Raw genomic sequence first — 17,285 nt, 5'->3', positions numbered from 1 at the left:
TTTTACAACACAGTTTTTCCACAATATAAATTTCCTTCACTACTTGTTTATGGATACACAAAATATTACATATTCCAAATTACAAATGAAAGTTCATCATACACTAAAACCTATGAAGTTGACCACTTCTGTAACTGACCTACTTGCTTAATTTGGTCTGTTAAGGTTGATCAATTGAATAAATTAAATATTATTACTCTATAAAACTAGAAGCGGTCAGTTCAAGCCAAGTTTTAATTTATAGTAACAGAAACTGTTAGAATTTGTCACTGGTCAAAATATGGAATAAAAGCATATTGTTTGAATTTTAATTTTCGTTAAAAAATATGTTACCTAAGATCTCTACTTTCCACATAGATTTTGTAAAATTATACATTTCCAGAAAATAAAACAGCATAAATATTAAAAGAAACTTATGAAATTACCAAGAAATAAAAATTTAGAGCTACGAAAAGCATTGTATACAACTCTTTTAATTTAGCTTTATTTCATTTTTGTTTTATCAATTCATATTTTAGTTAATAACCTTTGTAAAATAAATTTGAGTTAGCATTGTAATCAGAAAAAAAAACACTTAATTTTAGTTTTAACAACCTGTATTTTTAGGTTAACTTTAGAAATCAAGTTTCTAAGAATTATTAGTTCGCAGATAAAATAAGTACAATGTATCTTGAATTAATACTAAGGAAGCCATATGATTTTATATAAAAGAAACAACACAAGATTAATATACAAGGTGAACTGGAAGTAGGTGGACAGTAAGTGAAAAAAAAATATATATTAGGGTTATACTATAACAATAACGTTCATGTAGCTTCGATGTTTGTGTTACATTAATTTTTTTTATAATTACATTTATTTAAATTTAATCTGTCTTTTTCAGATATTTCAGGAAACCTATAATAATATATATCAGTGTTATTTACTGTCCACACACTGTTGGTTCACTGTGTATTATAGTGCCTTCCTATGGTGGTTCCTGACATATATTCAATTTGAATGAAAAAGGAAAGAAAAAATTTCCCGATTTTTTTTTAAATATGTATATAGTTTACTAAATCTTCGTGAATTTGATCTTAATGTAATTATAAAATAGACAAATTGAAGCAAAAAAGAAAAAAAAATACCTAATTTTCACAGTATAACAATTCTTCTTAGTAGACAATTCGTAATGTCTCACTGAGTGAAATTACACCGAATTACCTACTTTGTTTGACTTGCAGACTTTATATACTGTACACTTCAAGTCAACTGATTCCTTAAACGATACTATTCCATATAAAACAGATTTTTTTTCCATTTAGTAGAAACCTAAAAAATGTTTTAAAATCTATTCTATAATACAAGTCTAGATTTGATAATTGCAATAGCCTGGTAATCTTTCAAAACATTCAACTATTCACTGGAGCATATTAATTATGTAATCATCTAGACCAACATTTAGATTTGTCAGATAAGGATTATGTATATAAATCTTTCCTGATCCTTAGTAAAATAAAAAGGTCATGAATATTAAAAATTTCTGTCGTTTACATCTAATGTTTCGGAATCCTTATGGGTATGCATGGCAAGTTAACGTATAAACAGAGCTCACTGCTTGAGTTCAGTAAGTATCTGTATTAAGTAATGCACTTTGAACTATAAACACACACAATCATTCAACGCAGAAAATAAGGGGGGGAGGAGGGGAGGAAGAAAACCAGCTACTCAATACACTATACTGGAAGACTTCATTATTATACAGGTACTTGCTTTTTCTCACAGCCATCAGATTTTGAATATTCATTAGAACCAAGTTTCTCAATTCTGCCCGAGAAATAATCCTCAATCTCTTGCAAAGTCCTACCTTTTGTTTCGGGAAGATAACCATAAAGCAATATCGTCCCAATAAGAGAAATACAACCATAAAGCCAAAAGGTTCCGTAGTCATTCATGGCTTTAAGTAGATAAGGATATGTTTTAACAACGGTGAAAACGAACAAGTGAGCAAAACATACTGTAATACCTCCCATGATTCCACGCACTTGTGTTGGATAGACTTCACCAATCATAACCCATGGCACCACCAAGAAGCCAATAGTACATACAATGATATAGAACAGGATACAAGCTAAAGGTATCCATCTTGCTTTCAGTGGTTCACCATTTGCAATCCACACTTGACTCAAATACATGTATGTGCCTAGTCCTAACATTCCAATGGCACATCCTGTTCCAGATACTACGGTTAACACTCTGCGACCGCACTTTCTCATAAGAACACACGCGACCAAAGTTAACGCTAAACGAACAGTACCCAAGGTTATTGTAGCCGTGTACTTGTTGACATCCGTGCCAGAAGCTTGGAAAATATCAACAGCATAAAACGTTATAGGATTTACTCCTGAGAACTGGTATATAAGAAAGTAGAAAAGCATTAGAATAAATGGTTTTATGGCATTTGGTTTCAATAGTGTTTTTAGCAACTCCTTTCCACTTAGTTTCGCTACCACATTTTTCTGGGTGAATTGTGCGAGATCTTCAAGTTCCTGTTCGATGTTACATGAATTTCCACGCAATCTAGATAGCGATTTCTTAGCGTCTTCTCTGCGATTTTTAGACAGAAGCCAATTTGGTGTTTCGGGCATTGGTAGCATTAACAGAAATGCCAACAACGGCACGCAGGCATTTATTCCACAGAGTATGTTCCATTTGAAGACAGTTCCCAGGACATACTCCAGAAATATTCCAAAAGAAACTCCAACAGATGCAAGTGCTGCCAGCATTCCTCTTAAGTGTGGTTGCGTCACTTCGCCTGTATACACTCTGCTTGGAGCTGTAACCAGGCCTGAACCAAAGCCTACGAGAAGACGACCGCAATATATCATTCCTAAATTAGTGGCTGAAGCAATTAACAACCAGCCGACAATCACTGGTATTTCCAGAAGAATCAGAGTACTTCGACGGCCAATAGAATCCATAATAAATCCACTCATCAGACATCCAACAGGCGTGGTGATAGACGACAAGCTTGCTGGAAGTACAACAAATGCAATACTGTAGTACAGAAAAAGAACTTTCGCAACGTCAAACTGCAATTAATTTAAAGTGAGTCAAGTTATCAAACGCTAGACGCTATAACAGAAGTAAAGAATTAAACTTGTTATTACAACGCACCGGCCCTAAACAATATGTTGCCCGTGCCATGGCATCATTTACCAACCCCCTTTTTCAAGAAAGAAAAAAAAAACCTTAAAAGCCACGATTTTAAGTATGCTACTCCATCATGAACAACTGAGGGGAGGGAAAGTGCACTCACACTCAGAAAGGCCTAAACACTACAAATACAATCGCGTGTGTCTTTTTAATCATAATCTACAGTATTATGTTAGTAAAAGATAAGGTAAACACACCTACAGAGGAAAGATGATAATCCTTTTTATAGAATTCAATATCTAGCTTCAATCTCAATATATCAGTTTGCAATTCCAGTGCAACTACCTCTTATCTTTATTTCTTGATTTTCGTTCTACATTCGTTAAAACATTAAAACTTCCATCTTCAGTGATAAGGAACTTGTTTGTGGCAAAGACAAGACTAGTCTTCATACAAAAACCGTGATAACTAACTAAATGGAACAGGTGTTCGCTACTATTCGAGAATTGAGTTCTTGTATTTGACAACAATCAAGCAATTCATACTGGAATTTATTTGGTCATTTGCTTTAGCATTGTCCATGTGACAAACTAATACGACTTGAACATGATTTATGAATATAGCATTCAAATAGAAGATCCGATTAGTAAATTTAATTACCATCGTCAAAAGCCCTGTTTCCAACAAGAAATATTTATTTTAAATAATACAGTTATGACAGATTTTGTCGTCCCTCTAAACTTGGCGCCCCGTGCAAGTGCACGTGTTGCACATACGGTAGAGCCGGCCCTGATCTCAACACTGAATCAACTCTAGAAAATCTTAAGCTTTTATCGAAAATCGTGACTCGAAAATAGGAAATCAACTTCTAAACCACGCGCACCGATATGTTGAATATCAGAATACACAGAATCTCAAATTGATCATTATATGAACTGAAAATACATCAAGTCATGCTCAAGAAATACATTTTATTTATTTATTTTTCTTTACTATTTAACTTCTCGAGTTACTAATTATTTAATCTACTGACAAAGAAAAAGACAAGCAATTGAAATTCACTGAATAAAATTTATAAGTCAAAAACATAAAAAAAACTTACTAATAAAAAATATAAACCTACATTTGCATAAATAATATAAATTTGTCATTGAGTACTAAAATCCACAAGCAGAGCACAGTGAGCGAAAGAAAGAGTTGAATTGGTGGAAGCGGTGTCTATATTATGTCATTATTGCCAGATCTAAAATATACATCAAAAGGTAGGTTAACCAGATCTTATCAATGTTGCCAAAATCCAAATTTAGTACTCATTTCTCACGTTATCTTTATTTGGTGTTATGTATTCCTTCTTCATACCATATTTCTTTTCATCCATTTCTATCTTTGTTACCTTACTTATTGAAGTTCGAAACTAGCTTGTTGTTCCGATACGTTTTTCCCTGAGAAGATGTATTCGTAAGTAGTAAATTTTCTGTTAATCTGTATCACTCTCATGCGCCTATATAATTTTAATTTCCTTTAAATTTCAGTTTATTTTAAAGGAAAAGAAAGATGTACTTTCCATATAAATCAATGAAAAAAGAAAAGAATATGTGATAGAGATACTCAACACGTTATTTCTTATTAAAAAAAAAAAAAAACAACTTAAAAACCACATCAAACCGTGATATTTTCTCTCTCCGTCATCTAATGTAATCACACCCAATCACAAGGACATATATATACTGAACTTCGTACATTTTTGTCCAGAATTGTATTCACAATTAACATAATATTTTTACCTGTTATTAAAATACATTGGTCACGTTGCGTTTTAATGACTTAATTCAATTCTGAACTTCTTACCTATCCAGGAAGCTGCATCTTCGTCCATTGTGATGGTGCTGTTTGCTTCACGTAACTGGGGAATTGCCACAGCAGAAAATCCAAAGGCCATTCCAGTGTTAATAGTGCCTATGTTGGCAATTAAGGCCACCATCACCTACAAAAGAAGCACCGAATATAAATAATATTTCTTCAAACAATTTTTCTTCACTGACAGATTTAAAAAGAGCAAAAAAATTCGCACTATTTTTGATATTACTAAAAAGTAAAATAAAAAATATAAAAAAAATCTTTGAAAATACAGGGTGGCTACAAAGTTCCGTTACTCCTGAAAATAAGTAACGTAAACCACTAAACGTACGTGAATAACTCCACAGAAAGAACTGATTGACACGAACAACAATGCTTTCGAGAAGTTTTATTGTAATAGGAAACATTAAGTGTTGAAGCATAATGAAAAAAAAAAGTAGAAAAGGAAACAGAGATTTTGATTCTGATTAGAGTTGGAAACATTGATGAACATTGCTGCTATAGTTTATAGTGCTGCCATCTACGAACTTACGTTTGAGAAATTGACCTATCGAACCTTGCAGTTATACAAGGTAATTTACCCAGTCAACATGTAATTTATTCTGTTAACATGTAACATTTTTGACAGTGAAATTGTTTCGAAATTGTGTCGAAAAAATGAAAAGTTAAAGAGAAAAGTGTATTAAAGGTTTGTATAAGGAACCGGGAGCATTGTGAGTGCGTGATTAATATTCACTAATTCTAAATTTCAAAACCCTTTTTTTATTTGTAGATTTTTGGAGAACGTTAAGGTGAGTATTGATCGCCCACTTGGGAATGGCCCCGACTCCTATTAGACTTAAAGTGCATGTAATTATTAGTGTTAGATTTGGTAAAATATTTCGAAGTGATATTTTGAAACTAAACGTAACATCAAAGTTTAATCAAAATTATTTGAAATTTAATGAGTTGTGAGATACAAGCTAATTTTCGCCTTCCGACATTTAACTGTGATTGCGGAGCAATTTCACAGAGGAATCGGTTTGTTAGTGGTTATATATTTATATATCTTGTCCGTTGAATTATTTGTTCTAATAAATTATATATCTCAGTTGAAACTGATTCCTTCTAATTTAAAACTATTAAATAACCCTTTCACCAAGTCTCGCTTTCCGTAACCACTCGGAAAATGCAGAGTACTTGTCGTTGCTTTGACATGATTGCTGCAGTGTCCAAAGGATCAGTCTGTCGACCGTTATTCTCATGGCAAAGGATAACACGCCATCAGGTTCTGTGCGACATTTTGAGCAACATTGCACGTGTAATTTTATCTACGTGCTCCAGTAGATATAAATTTTTCTATTAGCTATGTAACAACTAATGTGTGTGTAAATTTAAGGTTAGTGCACTAACTTAATTACTAAAAACTTGTAAATTATGTTTTAAGGGATTCTTTCCAGGGATATCATCTTAAATAGGAACTATCATATTCAACAGTTCAGTGGAAAAGATTCCTAAAAACATATTTAACAGACTTTTACTAATTTAAGTTAGTGCACTAATCTTAAATCTGCGAAATGTTACATAACTAATAAACAGAGTAATTTATATCCACTGGGGGAGACATAAAACTAGTAGCATTGATAATATTCATATTGTGCAATATTCATTGTTTTACCATCTGTGTGATCCTGACGAAAAAGTGCCCAAGTGATTCATTTGAAATATTCGAAAGAAATATAAATTATATATTGGAAGGAACATTATTTAAATTAGTAGTTACATACAGATACAGAACTTAAATTAAGAAGCGGAAAGGGGGCCTTTGCAAGTAATTTAAAGGAACGTTTACAGTCTTCCGCCAAATATTCCAACTACATGCTACCATCCTCAAATATTTATATACACAAAAGTAAGTATTTTATACTCGTAATATTTTTAACAGCATTATACACCTATCAGATGTAGTTAATTTTGTTTGCAATTGATGCTTATTTTATTTGTGCTCCATCCTTCCAACGATTCTGGCCTGTAAGCAGACACTTTCAAATTTATATTTGGTCGATTCCCTCTCCCCCTCTCCTTATCGCCATGTACTGTCTCCAGTCACATTAGAGTTTAATCCTTGTAGAGAGATGGCAGAAGTAATACTTTTAGACAAAGGTGTTAAACTTCGTATATATATACTTTAGGCTTTCAGACAAAGGTCAAACAAACAAATATGGAAGACTACTCTTTGTATAAAATTCTCGCTAGAGCACAATTCTTCCAAAATATAATGCCGTATGTCAACTGTGGATAACAAATTGCATGATATACAATTTCAAAGCAATTTCATTTTGACAAACTTTGTTCATAATAAAATAAAATATAAAAAATAAATAAATATGGTCTCTCTCTCTCTCTCTCTCTCTCTCTCTCTCTCTCTTTCTCTCTCCCCGTGTATTTACACTTATGCCTATCAACAACTTGACCTCTTGACTATAGGAAGTCAGAATGCCTTATACTTCGTATCATATCTAAGGAATATTAAGAGCTATTAATAAATAATTCGGCGAGCTGTCGCGATGAAGAATCATTAAATGAAATGAAATCTTACATCGCACGGTTTTGTCGTGTATACTAATGGAGACGATGATGATGAGAAATGAATGAAATGGTGGAATTAAGAAATTGGTACGAAAGAGAAGATACCCGACAGCACACGGTGTTTGTCCACCGCAAAGCTCACTTTGTGCGAGCTGGGATCGAACCAAGGACCCTATGTACCAGATGTGAACGCTCTACCACTGAGCCACCGAGGGCCCGATGAAGAGTAATATGGAACACTTACCTAAGCCATTCTTTTAATCGATAATAAAATTCTACTGTTATTACTGTATGATGGAAAAAAAATCTAAAAATTAAAAAACATAAAAAATTAAAAAGGACAGAGATGACGAATATACAAATCGATAGATTTCAATGTGTTGAAAAAAAATGATACGAGGAAATTCTCATGCTTAATTTACGAGAAAATTATTATTTTCCAAATCTTAAAAGTTTACACTGCACAATAACCATGCCATACTGAAGTAGTACATACCCTCATCAAACTTTACATTATGGCACTAGCAGAAGGACAGGACACAATATGGTTAATGAGAAATAGCCCGAAGCCATTATTAATTTTTGTTTAATTATATCATATAATACCACGATAAGACACACACATACATCGAGAGCTAAACAAATTTCGTTCGCTGTCAATAATTGAGAGTTCTTGTTCTGTTGGGACAGATTTATTTACTGTATACGTAAATAATAAAATTCTGTTTGTATCTATTGTTCTATTTTCTTTTAATGCTGACACGCACAGCATTAACGATGAGATTTACTACTTTTTAGATTTACTACTTTTCCATTTAATATCTCTACCAGATAAGGACTAGATTTCTGGACTTTCAGGTTGGGAGGGGGGAGAGTAACATGTTGGCTCAATAGTACCTCTGGTCCGTGAGGTACTTGGTGCCATCCCCAGCCAAGTAAGTTTGTGGAGAACAACATCGTGTCCGTGGATTTTCTCGAGGCAATCCAATTACCTTCTACATTCTCATTCCACCAATTCTTCCATCATCATTCACTTGCATTACTCATCGTATCTCTTAGTCTAAAGGGTATAATGGCGGGATGTTAAGATTTCATTTCATTTCTGGGCTTTCGGCATCTATGGTCACGTTAGCCCGCTTGTATGAGAGATTATGTCCCGCGGTAATAACACTGCCCGGGGAATTGGACAGGAAGAAAGGATTAAAGTCAGGAGAGAAGCGACCTGGGACCATTGTTCAAGGCACCATCCCAGCATATATCTGGTTTGAATGAAAAAAACCTCACTTATGATGACTGATCTGGAAAATTTTCTACACTTTTTCGACCGAATGTCGCTACCGGGAACCGCTGACACCAAAGGTGAGAGCATTAGCGACTTCACGCAACGTGGAGCCACCGTCTACCAGATAATTCTACAATGTAATAAAATTTAAAATGTGGATTTTCTTAGGGCAATTAAAGTACTTATTTCAATAAAAAAATATAATAAAAAAAAATGTTGTCCAGAGCTGAAATATAATATCTTCTTAGAACACATTCAAAGAAAATCAACATTTGTTTAATTTTATTTCATCTACAGGTAAGGATAAAAGGCTTTTACAAAGGAACTAGTTCTGACGTTAATCGGAAATCCCTTAGTTTTCATTTTATTTAGCACCCACGTGTCTCGTGCTCGTAGTTTGATGAAGCATCAACGAAAGCATTTACCAATCATTTTTTTTATTAGTTTGTTTCTCTGAATGATACTAAGTTAGTATTTTCTTTATTATATCAGACTTCCAAACTATGCTACATAACTATCGGAGACTTTTATAGAAAGGCCATGTCTGTCGATAAGTATTAAGAGCAAAACAGTAGTAATATATAGCAAGAAGCAGTATTTTGGAATCGATTCAGCCTGGTAAGAATGTTTAATCTCTTCTCTGAATCACTACTAAAGCCAGAAGTGATAGAAATCTGCTATTGCCGGTTTCAATATTAATTTTTATAGGCAAAACCGGTAAGAATTGGCTTTTTGATATGGGTTCAGTATCTCAATACTGAGTTTCATCTCGACTGACGCGTGTTCAAACCGGAAGTGTTGAAAATCTACAATTTAAAATTTCAATGCTAATCGCCAAAGGGGAAAGATAAATGATAATCGACAGAGAGAAAGCCCTCTACATTTTGTCGACGAGCACTTTGAGGCTTGAAAGCTAGAAATTCGTTATTTATCGCTTGGTTTCTAAACATTGTGTTCCTGAACAATCAAGTAAATACCCCCTTAGTTTTTTTTTTTTTCAAGAACTTTGTATACTGTACACATGCTTACGCTTGGAGTACTTTGCTCTAGTCACTATTGCCAGATTCTCAGCATGTTTTTAACCCAATCCACTGACTAAAATAATTTTGTATTTACTTTAAGTCTTAAATAAAAAGGTTAATCATGATTGAAATAATACTAAAATTTATCAAATACTTCAAGTACTTAAAAATTCGTATAAAAACCAGAAAGAAGCTTAAAATTTGTTTCATTACCTGCTTAAGAGAGCTACCCCTTTTAGGGCGGTTAGTGCCATTATGTGCATCACTGGGTTTACTGGAAGTTCCGTTAACAGTAAGCTGGAAACTATTGAAAGAAATAAGAATAATGAGTAATAAACAATAACAATAATAATAATAATAATAATAATAATAATAATAATAATAATAATAATAATAATAATAATAATAATAATAATAATAATAATAATAATAATGTTAATAAAAACATTTCAAAAATTCAATTCGTTTTCTAATTCCGAGAAGTTGTAACCTGCTGAAAAGTATTGTTAGTATAAAGTAATGCTTTATAGAAGCAAAGTAAATAAACAAAGTAAATCAAAATTGATTTTTAAAAAGTTTCCACATATACACCATTTTGAGTAATATGGAATAAAAATTGTAAAATTTAATATATCTCCGGAAATTTTTGAGATCTCAAATTGCTGGAAAGCATTATGATCATTATTATGTCTATTTAGAACTATCTACGTAATTGGATGTCGAGATAAAATTATTTTCTTTTTAAAAAAAAAAAATAGTCAAATTTTCAAATCCCTGCAACTTCGTTTCTACTTATGTGAAACAAGTCAAATCATGATTCTAGTTCTCAATACTAAGGCATAGTACTTTGGATATGCATTACCTTATCCGTCTCACTTGTCTTATTCCTTACCGTGCATCACCTAAGCAAAAGGAATCCTGAACTTAAGGATAACTTCATAACTTAAGGATATTAAGGTCTTCCATAACTTAAGGATATTTATTGATTATACAATTTGACAATTTCCAAATATATATATATAGTATTTTCCATCAGAATAATTACTAATAGACCAGTGATACAAGAAGTTATTTACTTGGATCTTTTTCTCTAACCAAAACTATACAATTTTGGCCTGATGTTCCGTTGGCCTGGTGCAGACAAAATTCTTTAATATAGTCTTATACAATTAAAAAGTCCTTTTTTCAGTATATGTAATCTAATGAAACGTATATTTATTTTCCTTTTTTTTAAATACTTTTAAATCAATGACTTGAGGATAGAAAATCGCTTGCATATTTAAAGAATCATTCACATTTTTGGTAATTATAATCAATGAATGCCTGATAAAGGCAATGATACGTTGCCAAAACTAAAACATAGATCAGTAATAAGTGTGTGCTGTGGTCAGATTTTTTAATGCTTTATTAAGTTGTACGCAGTTGCAAAAAGTTGGAATGAACAGCATTTAGGAAAATAAATAATTGCAGCTTGTCAAAAGGCAATGGGATGTAAATCGAAATTAAAAGAAGTAAATGTCCATAAATTGAGTACTGAAAGATCTACGAAATGAAAAGTATATATGTCATACGTCTATTGATTAAAGAAAAATACCACAAACAGTGGTGTTGGCAACAATGTCATTTCTAGTGTTGAGCAATAGTATTTTTAAAAAAATATTTTTTTTTTTTACTTTTTTCTTTTCAGAAACATTTTTTTTATGTTGGTCAGATGCTTGATCTCTGAATAATATATTGTTTTTCTGGTTAATTTTGAATCTTTTAGTACTAATATGTATTTTATCTGATGTTCATAGAAAGTACAGTCCTCTGCAAGATAGGATGATCATTAAACTCGCTGAATAAAGCAATATTTATTTTAAATAATAAATGTTCAACAGTTTCTTCAACTAACTAAACATATTGGCTTCATCAGGCACTATAACAAACAAGAGGGTGTTTCGTATAAGCACAGACGGATCCCTAGAAGATCCTAGAAGTTCTGAACGCTGATTGGCTGGTCAGAACGGCTCCATCTTTCCTAAGGACCACAACAGTAAGGAGCAGGACGAAGATAAGAAAGAAGATGGAGGGGAAGAAAAGAAGCAATGGAGGGGAATAAAAATTATGGGGAGGAGACATTGAGATAATTAAGAGAGCTCTAAAGAAAATAGAGAACGTTTCGACATACAGGAAACGGAGTAAAGGCTATTGGACGTGTTACGCATGAGTGGAAAGAAGACAGAAGTGAAAGATGAAAGCTGAGAGGAGCTGGTGCAAAGAAGAAAAGTGGTTTACAAGGTAAAGTGTAGTGAATGTAAACGGGGAAACAAACTTTGTGAAACGGGGAAAAACTAAAAGAAAGGTTAAAACAATACAAAGGCTACTTAAGATTGGAAAGAGAAAAGTGCCATTTTTAAGCACGTAAGGGACACAGGACATAATATTAATTGGTGCAAGGTTTAAGTGTTAGGACTGGAACAAAGGACGTTAATAAGAAAATGGAAGGAGGCCAGATTTATTGAAAAAGAACGAAGCTGTGTTATGAATTAGAATGCAGGACTTAAAATTGACAAACAGTTGGGCATATTATTGGAAAAATTTAATTTGTATCATATTTTTCTGCCGCACCAGAGAAGGAAAGAGATTTATGGTGCTTAGTTTCACTTTTGGCAACTTCTATTATGATTGGTTGAGTCCGTTCTGCCCACCCAATCAGCATTCTAGGATCTAGGATCCTTTTAGGATCCTTTTATATTTATACACAACTCCCTCTTGCTTGTTATACTGTCTGATGAATTCAATATGTTCAGTTAGATCGCGAATCTGTTACACATTTATTATTTCAAACAAACGTTTCTTTGCTCAGGGACTTACATTTCTAGATTAAGTTGTTTAACATAGCAAAGCTAGTATGAACCAGTTAGTAATTAGATTGATCCTATGGATACAGATAAACATATAAACAAAATATGCCTGCAAAACCATCAACTATGATATCAATGTTATTTGTCTGGCACCACTGTATTTTATCAACGACAGATTATCTACCAGCTCCTTTCCCTCTCCATGTGCTTTACCGAGAGTGAGAGCACCAAACTATGAAATCACAGAGCATTAAGTTGAAAGACTGCTCACACACTCATTTTTTAAAATTTATAATTAAAATCCACAATAATATAGTGGATTTATAGTAATGTAGCGTAATATAGTGTTCTTAACAGCGATGCAAATTCTATTTTAGCGCATTTTATGCAAAATATAATTCAATATTTAAAAAAATCAGTTATATGCGTTTCCATGTGAGTTCTAAGTTCATTCATCTTTTGCATAATTAATATCAATTATATTTAGAGTTCATTTCCGCTTCTAAAAATAGTACGTTGATGGATAATTAACAATTAAAACTATTTTCATGACTTCGTAAACATGTGTTAAAAATAATGAAGCAGCCTTTGTTTGACTACTTTTGGAGTTCCGCATCCAGATTTGTTTTTGCCAAGAGTTTTCAATCCAAACACACACGCAGAGAGTTGCTCTTTCAGAAACCAGATCATTGCTATCCACATGTGCTGTACTTAGACACATCAAAATAACAAGACATTCACTTGTGTTATTTGCCAAAGGGTTACCGAGAACAAGCTTGATGACTTGCCCAGGTAACTTTCCATTCCTCATTCACTTTGGCTTCTCTCCCAGTCTCTCCTTACTTATATGAAGATAAAGATGTAAAACAAGTGTTTGCCTTGTACTTATTCCTTGGTGTTCGAAGCAATTCCACATGTTTCCAGTCTCTACTTCTTCTAACTGCCCTAATAACTATGATCTATTCTAATCTAACTTTTCTATGTGTGCCTAGCTATTCTTGGAAACCGGAAGCTTTAAAGAAAATTCTATTTTAATAGTTAAAAATATTGCTTTTAGCATGTAGCGTTTTCTTTTACTCCTTCAAGTTAAACATCAATATGTCAGTTTTAAAACTTTTCTTCCTCGAAAAAGGAAAAGAAGTAAGTACGAGAAAAAAAAAAACTATCTGGGGAAGTAAGACAGATTTTAAATGTGGCTCAGTTTTTATTCGGAAATATTTCAAAAGCACAATATCAATTCAAGAGGAGAAAGAGCAGAGGTATTCACGAGAATGGCAAAATATATATAGGATATTTCAAAACAACACAGACAACGTTTGGGAGGGAATTCCTGACACCAAGATAAGACAAAAAGTATAGACTAACCCGGATGCAGAAATCAGTCATTTCGGAGTTATAGGGTGCTAAAAACATGAAAAAATGACCTTCACTAAATAAGGAATTTTAAATTAAGCTATTATCAACTTTTTTTTTTTTCATCATATAGGTCTCAGTGTGACCATCTATTGAAGCGAAAAGACGAAAATGGCCAAAACTTGATATATATTTTACCACCCTCTTATTGATTCATAAGGTTGAAAGTTGCTTGCCTGTACAAATTTACATATGTTTTGCCATTCTCATATAGATATAATGGCGGGAGGACTTCGACCACAGTTACTTCTTTGCTAAATACATAAATGTCTCTAAATTCGCATATCTATTTTTTTAAAATTCAATTTGAAACTAAATATTTTAATAATAACATCATATCATCGGAAGAGTGGTAATGAGAATACATTGTATCCCTGAAATCTTGATGATGGGTGCCACTTAATTCTGTATTTATATTAATTTATTCTTTTGACGAATTACTTATTCTCAGTTATAGTTAGTAAACTTGTAGTCAATCTCTTTAAAAAAATAACGATTAAATTAATCCAGTTAAAATTGTTAAATTTTAATTGAATCAATGAAATTTTTCAGGAGTTGATTTTCAGCTGATAGTAGTTTAAAATTTCTTAACAATTAAAAAATGAATTGTTAATTTTTTCTCAAAAATTGTGTGAAATTAATTTCTGAGTTTTCTTATGTTTGAATTTATTATTTGATCAGTTTTGTTGGAAAACGGTAACTTTTCATATTAGACTAATTTTCCCATGACCTTCCAATAAATTTTATTTTAACTTTCACAACTCGAGATTATTTCTCATTAAACAGCAGTGAGAATTAATTTAATTCAATTAATTTTGAAGTTAACTGTAATTTTAGCAGTTTTTTTTTTTTTTTTTTTTGTAAATTTTAAATTTAATTAATTGTATTTTCGTTCACTTGATGTACAATTTTAATCCGTTAAACTTTTAGCTAATTTTCCCAACTATGATGGTTAGTTAAACTTATCTATCCATGAAAGACCTTTAGAATAGTTTGAAATCAATACATTTTGAAAGCCAATAAATAATAGATTATTGTATAATTTAAGAATATTCGTCGAAGAGACCTGTTCGTTATTTTGCTAAACAAAACAAACAAGAATTTTGATCAAAAAATGCATAAAAAAGATTGTGATCTTGGCCAATAATTAGTTTTTGGACCAGGGGCCACAAAATTTTTGAACAGTCCCTAAATCGAGTTTTTTACGGAATCAGCACATCATACTGAGCATGAACGGAGTTAGGAATTGTCTCCTGGGGGGCAACCTTTTGTCTGCTGGGGGGGCACGGTAAATACAAATGAGAATTGAAGGGTCTTATAGGTGACATTTTTATTTTTTGTCAAAAAGTTGGGTGGCAATGCTCCCTATGCCCCCTCCCCCCCACAGCTCCGACTATGATACTGAGTTAAGTGATAGTTTGGGTTCGGTTACACTATATGTAGTTCTCCAGACAAACTGTACAAGAAAATTTTTTGACTGAAATATCTGATTGGTCTGAAATATCTGAAATTTTTTTATTGATTAGTCTTTTGATAATTAAATAAAAAGTTTTGCTCCAATAGCTTCATATACTGCACTTAAAGCAACACTTCTCTTAACTATCGATGATTTTTTAAGTATCTTGATTTGGGATTGTGTAAAAAAAAATTAAGATCTAACAAGAATAAAATCCAATCTTCACAAAACAGTGTATTACTAGAGGTTAAATTATTTGTGTGTTCCGTATGCATTCTAACTGATTGAGCAGTCTCCATTTTTCTCTTAATTTAATGTCCCATGACGTTAATATTATCCTCTGAGGCTAAAGGAGATTGTAATCATGATAATGAGGTATTTAGTGGAATAAAGAAAGTGGAAGGAAACTTGAGAATTTTAAGAAAACCCACATAGGCCTACATGGTGTTTGTCTACTACAAGAAATAATTGGTGCGAGTTAGAATCGAACCAGGGACCTCAACACCAGAGAAGAGCGTTTTATCACTGAGTCATCGCGGCTTGACCTCTCTATTTGAACTAATATAAGTTCATCAACGAAAATCATAGAAAATTGTATTTTAGAAAAACAAAATCAATATTACGCATGTGTTCAAGTGTTAATGTTTCAATCAATATAGTTTGGAGTATTAACAAGTTTTATATTCTAATTTAACACAAAGAACAACGCGAAACGCAAAGAGTGTCAAATTCCATATACTATGAGTACACTTTTAATTTCCTGTTCTGTTGTCATTAGGTTACTTATTTGAGGACAGAATGATGAGATAAATTTATGTTGTGTTTATTAATTTAGAAATGTCGTACTCTGATTTAAAATAAATTATTTACTTTGAGAATAGGTTAATACTTTATATTAGAGCTGGAAGTTTTTTTTAGTAGTAGTAGTAGTAGTAGTAGTAGTAGTAGTAGTAGTAGTAGTAGTAGTAGTAGTAGCTTTTACCATTTTTGTTGCAGCCAGCTTCAACTATCTTTGCTGGATTAAAACTCACTCTTAAATGGCTTGTAGCCGCCACTGAAGGACGGAATGTGATAATAGTTGCATAGAACAGACAATTCCAATAATATCCGATAACTTCCGAAAAGAAATTAAGAGAACCTAAATCGTATATACTTTTCTGTCTATCATGAGTCAAGAACTAAAATTAATGGTATGACATGAAGAGTGCTATAATTACGAACCAGATAAATGTCAAACGAGTATAAGCCTTTTTTCTTTTCTTTAACGTTTGGAATTTCTCTCCACTTCTAAAAAGAAAATAAAGACAGACCAAAACCAATCTATGATCTGGCTACATTTCACGTCCGAAAACTACAACAGTCATTAAAATTACGATCCCTCAAAATAAAATCATGCGCGTTTCCGCTGAAGGAACCAGAATACTTTGGCAATGGAGCTAAAGACGCAGAAAGAACGAAGGACAACCCAAGAGGAAGATTTAGTGAAAAACAAAGTCCTTGGTTGCTAGAAACAGTCAAAAATGTAGTTACATCTATAACAAGCGTTACATTAAAAGCATAGAACATTTTAATAATAAATATAATTTCCATTTTCAAAGAATGTTAACTTCTATTGGAGGGAAGAATTTGTAAGCATAGTGCCACAAAGGAAATACAAACAATCACTGATAAAGCTGCGATGGCTCAGTGGTAGAACGTTAACATTT

At 32.5% G+C, this 17,285-nt stretch overlaps 1 protein-coding gene across 1 annotated transcript in view; it reads right to left on the bottom strand.

Moving 5' to 3' along the window:
• Nucleotides 1–429: 429 nt before the first annotated feature.
• Nucleotides 430–17,285, bottom strand: part of LOC145672085 (facilitated trehalose transporter Tret1-like) — a 44,144-nt gene continuing 27,288 nt past the window's right edge. The window contains exons 2-4 of the mRNA XM_081741335.1: nucleotides 10,078–10,168; nucleotides 4,984–5,119; nucleotides 430–3,013 (exon numbers count right to left, since the gene is read on the bottom strand). Coding sequence (XP_081597461.1) covers nucleotides 1,737–3,013; nucleotides 4,984–5,119; nucleotides 10,078–10,168 — 1,504 coding nt within the window. The 3' untranslated portion in view covers nucleotides 430–1,736. The remainder of the gene's footprint in view (nucleotides 3,014–4,983; nucleotides 5,120–10,077; nucleotides 10,169–17,285) is intronic.

This window comes from Thermobia domestica, chromosome 15 (assembly GCF_964235325.1).
Source record: "Thermobia domestica chromosome 15, izTheDome1.hap1.1, whole genome shotgun sequence".
In the NCBI taxonomy this organism is placed as follows: domain Eukaryota; kingdom Metazoa; phylum Arthropoda; class Insecta; order Zygentoma; family Lepismatidae; genus Thermobia; species Thermobia domestica.
This window is presented reverse-complemented; position numbering and strand designations above follow the sequence as displayed.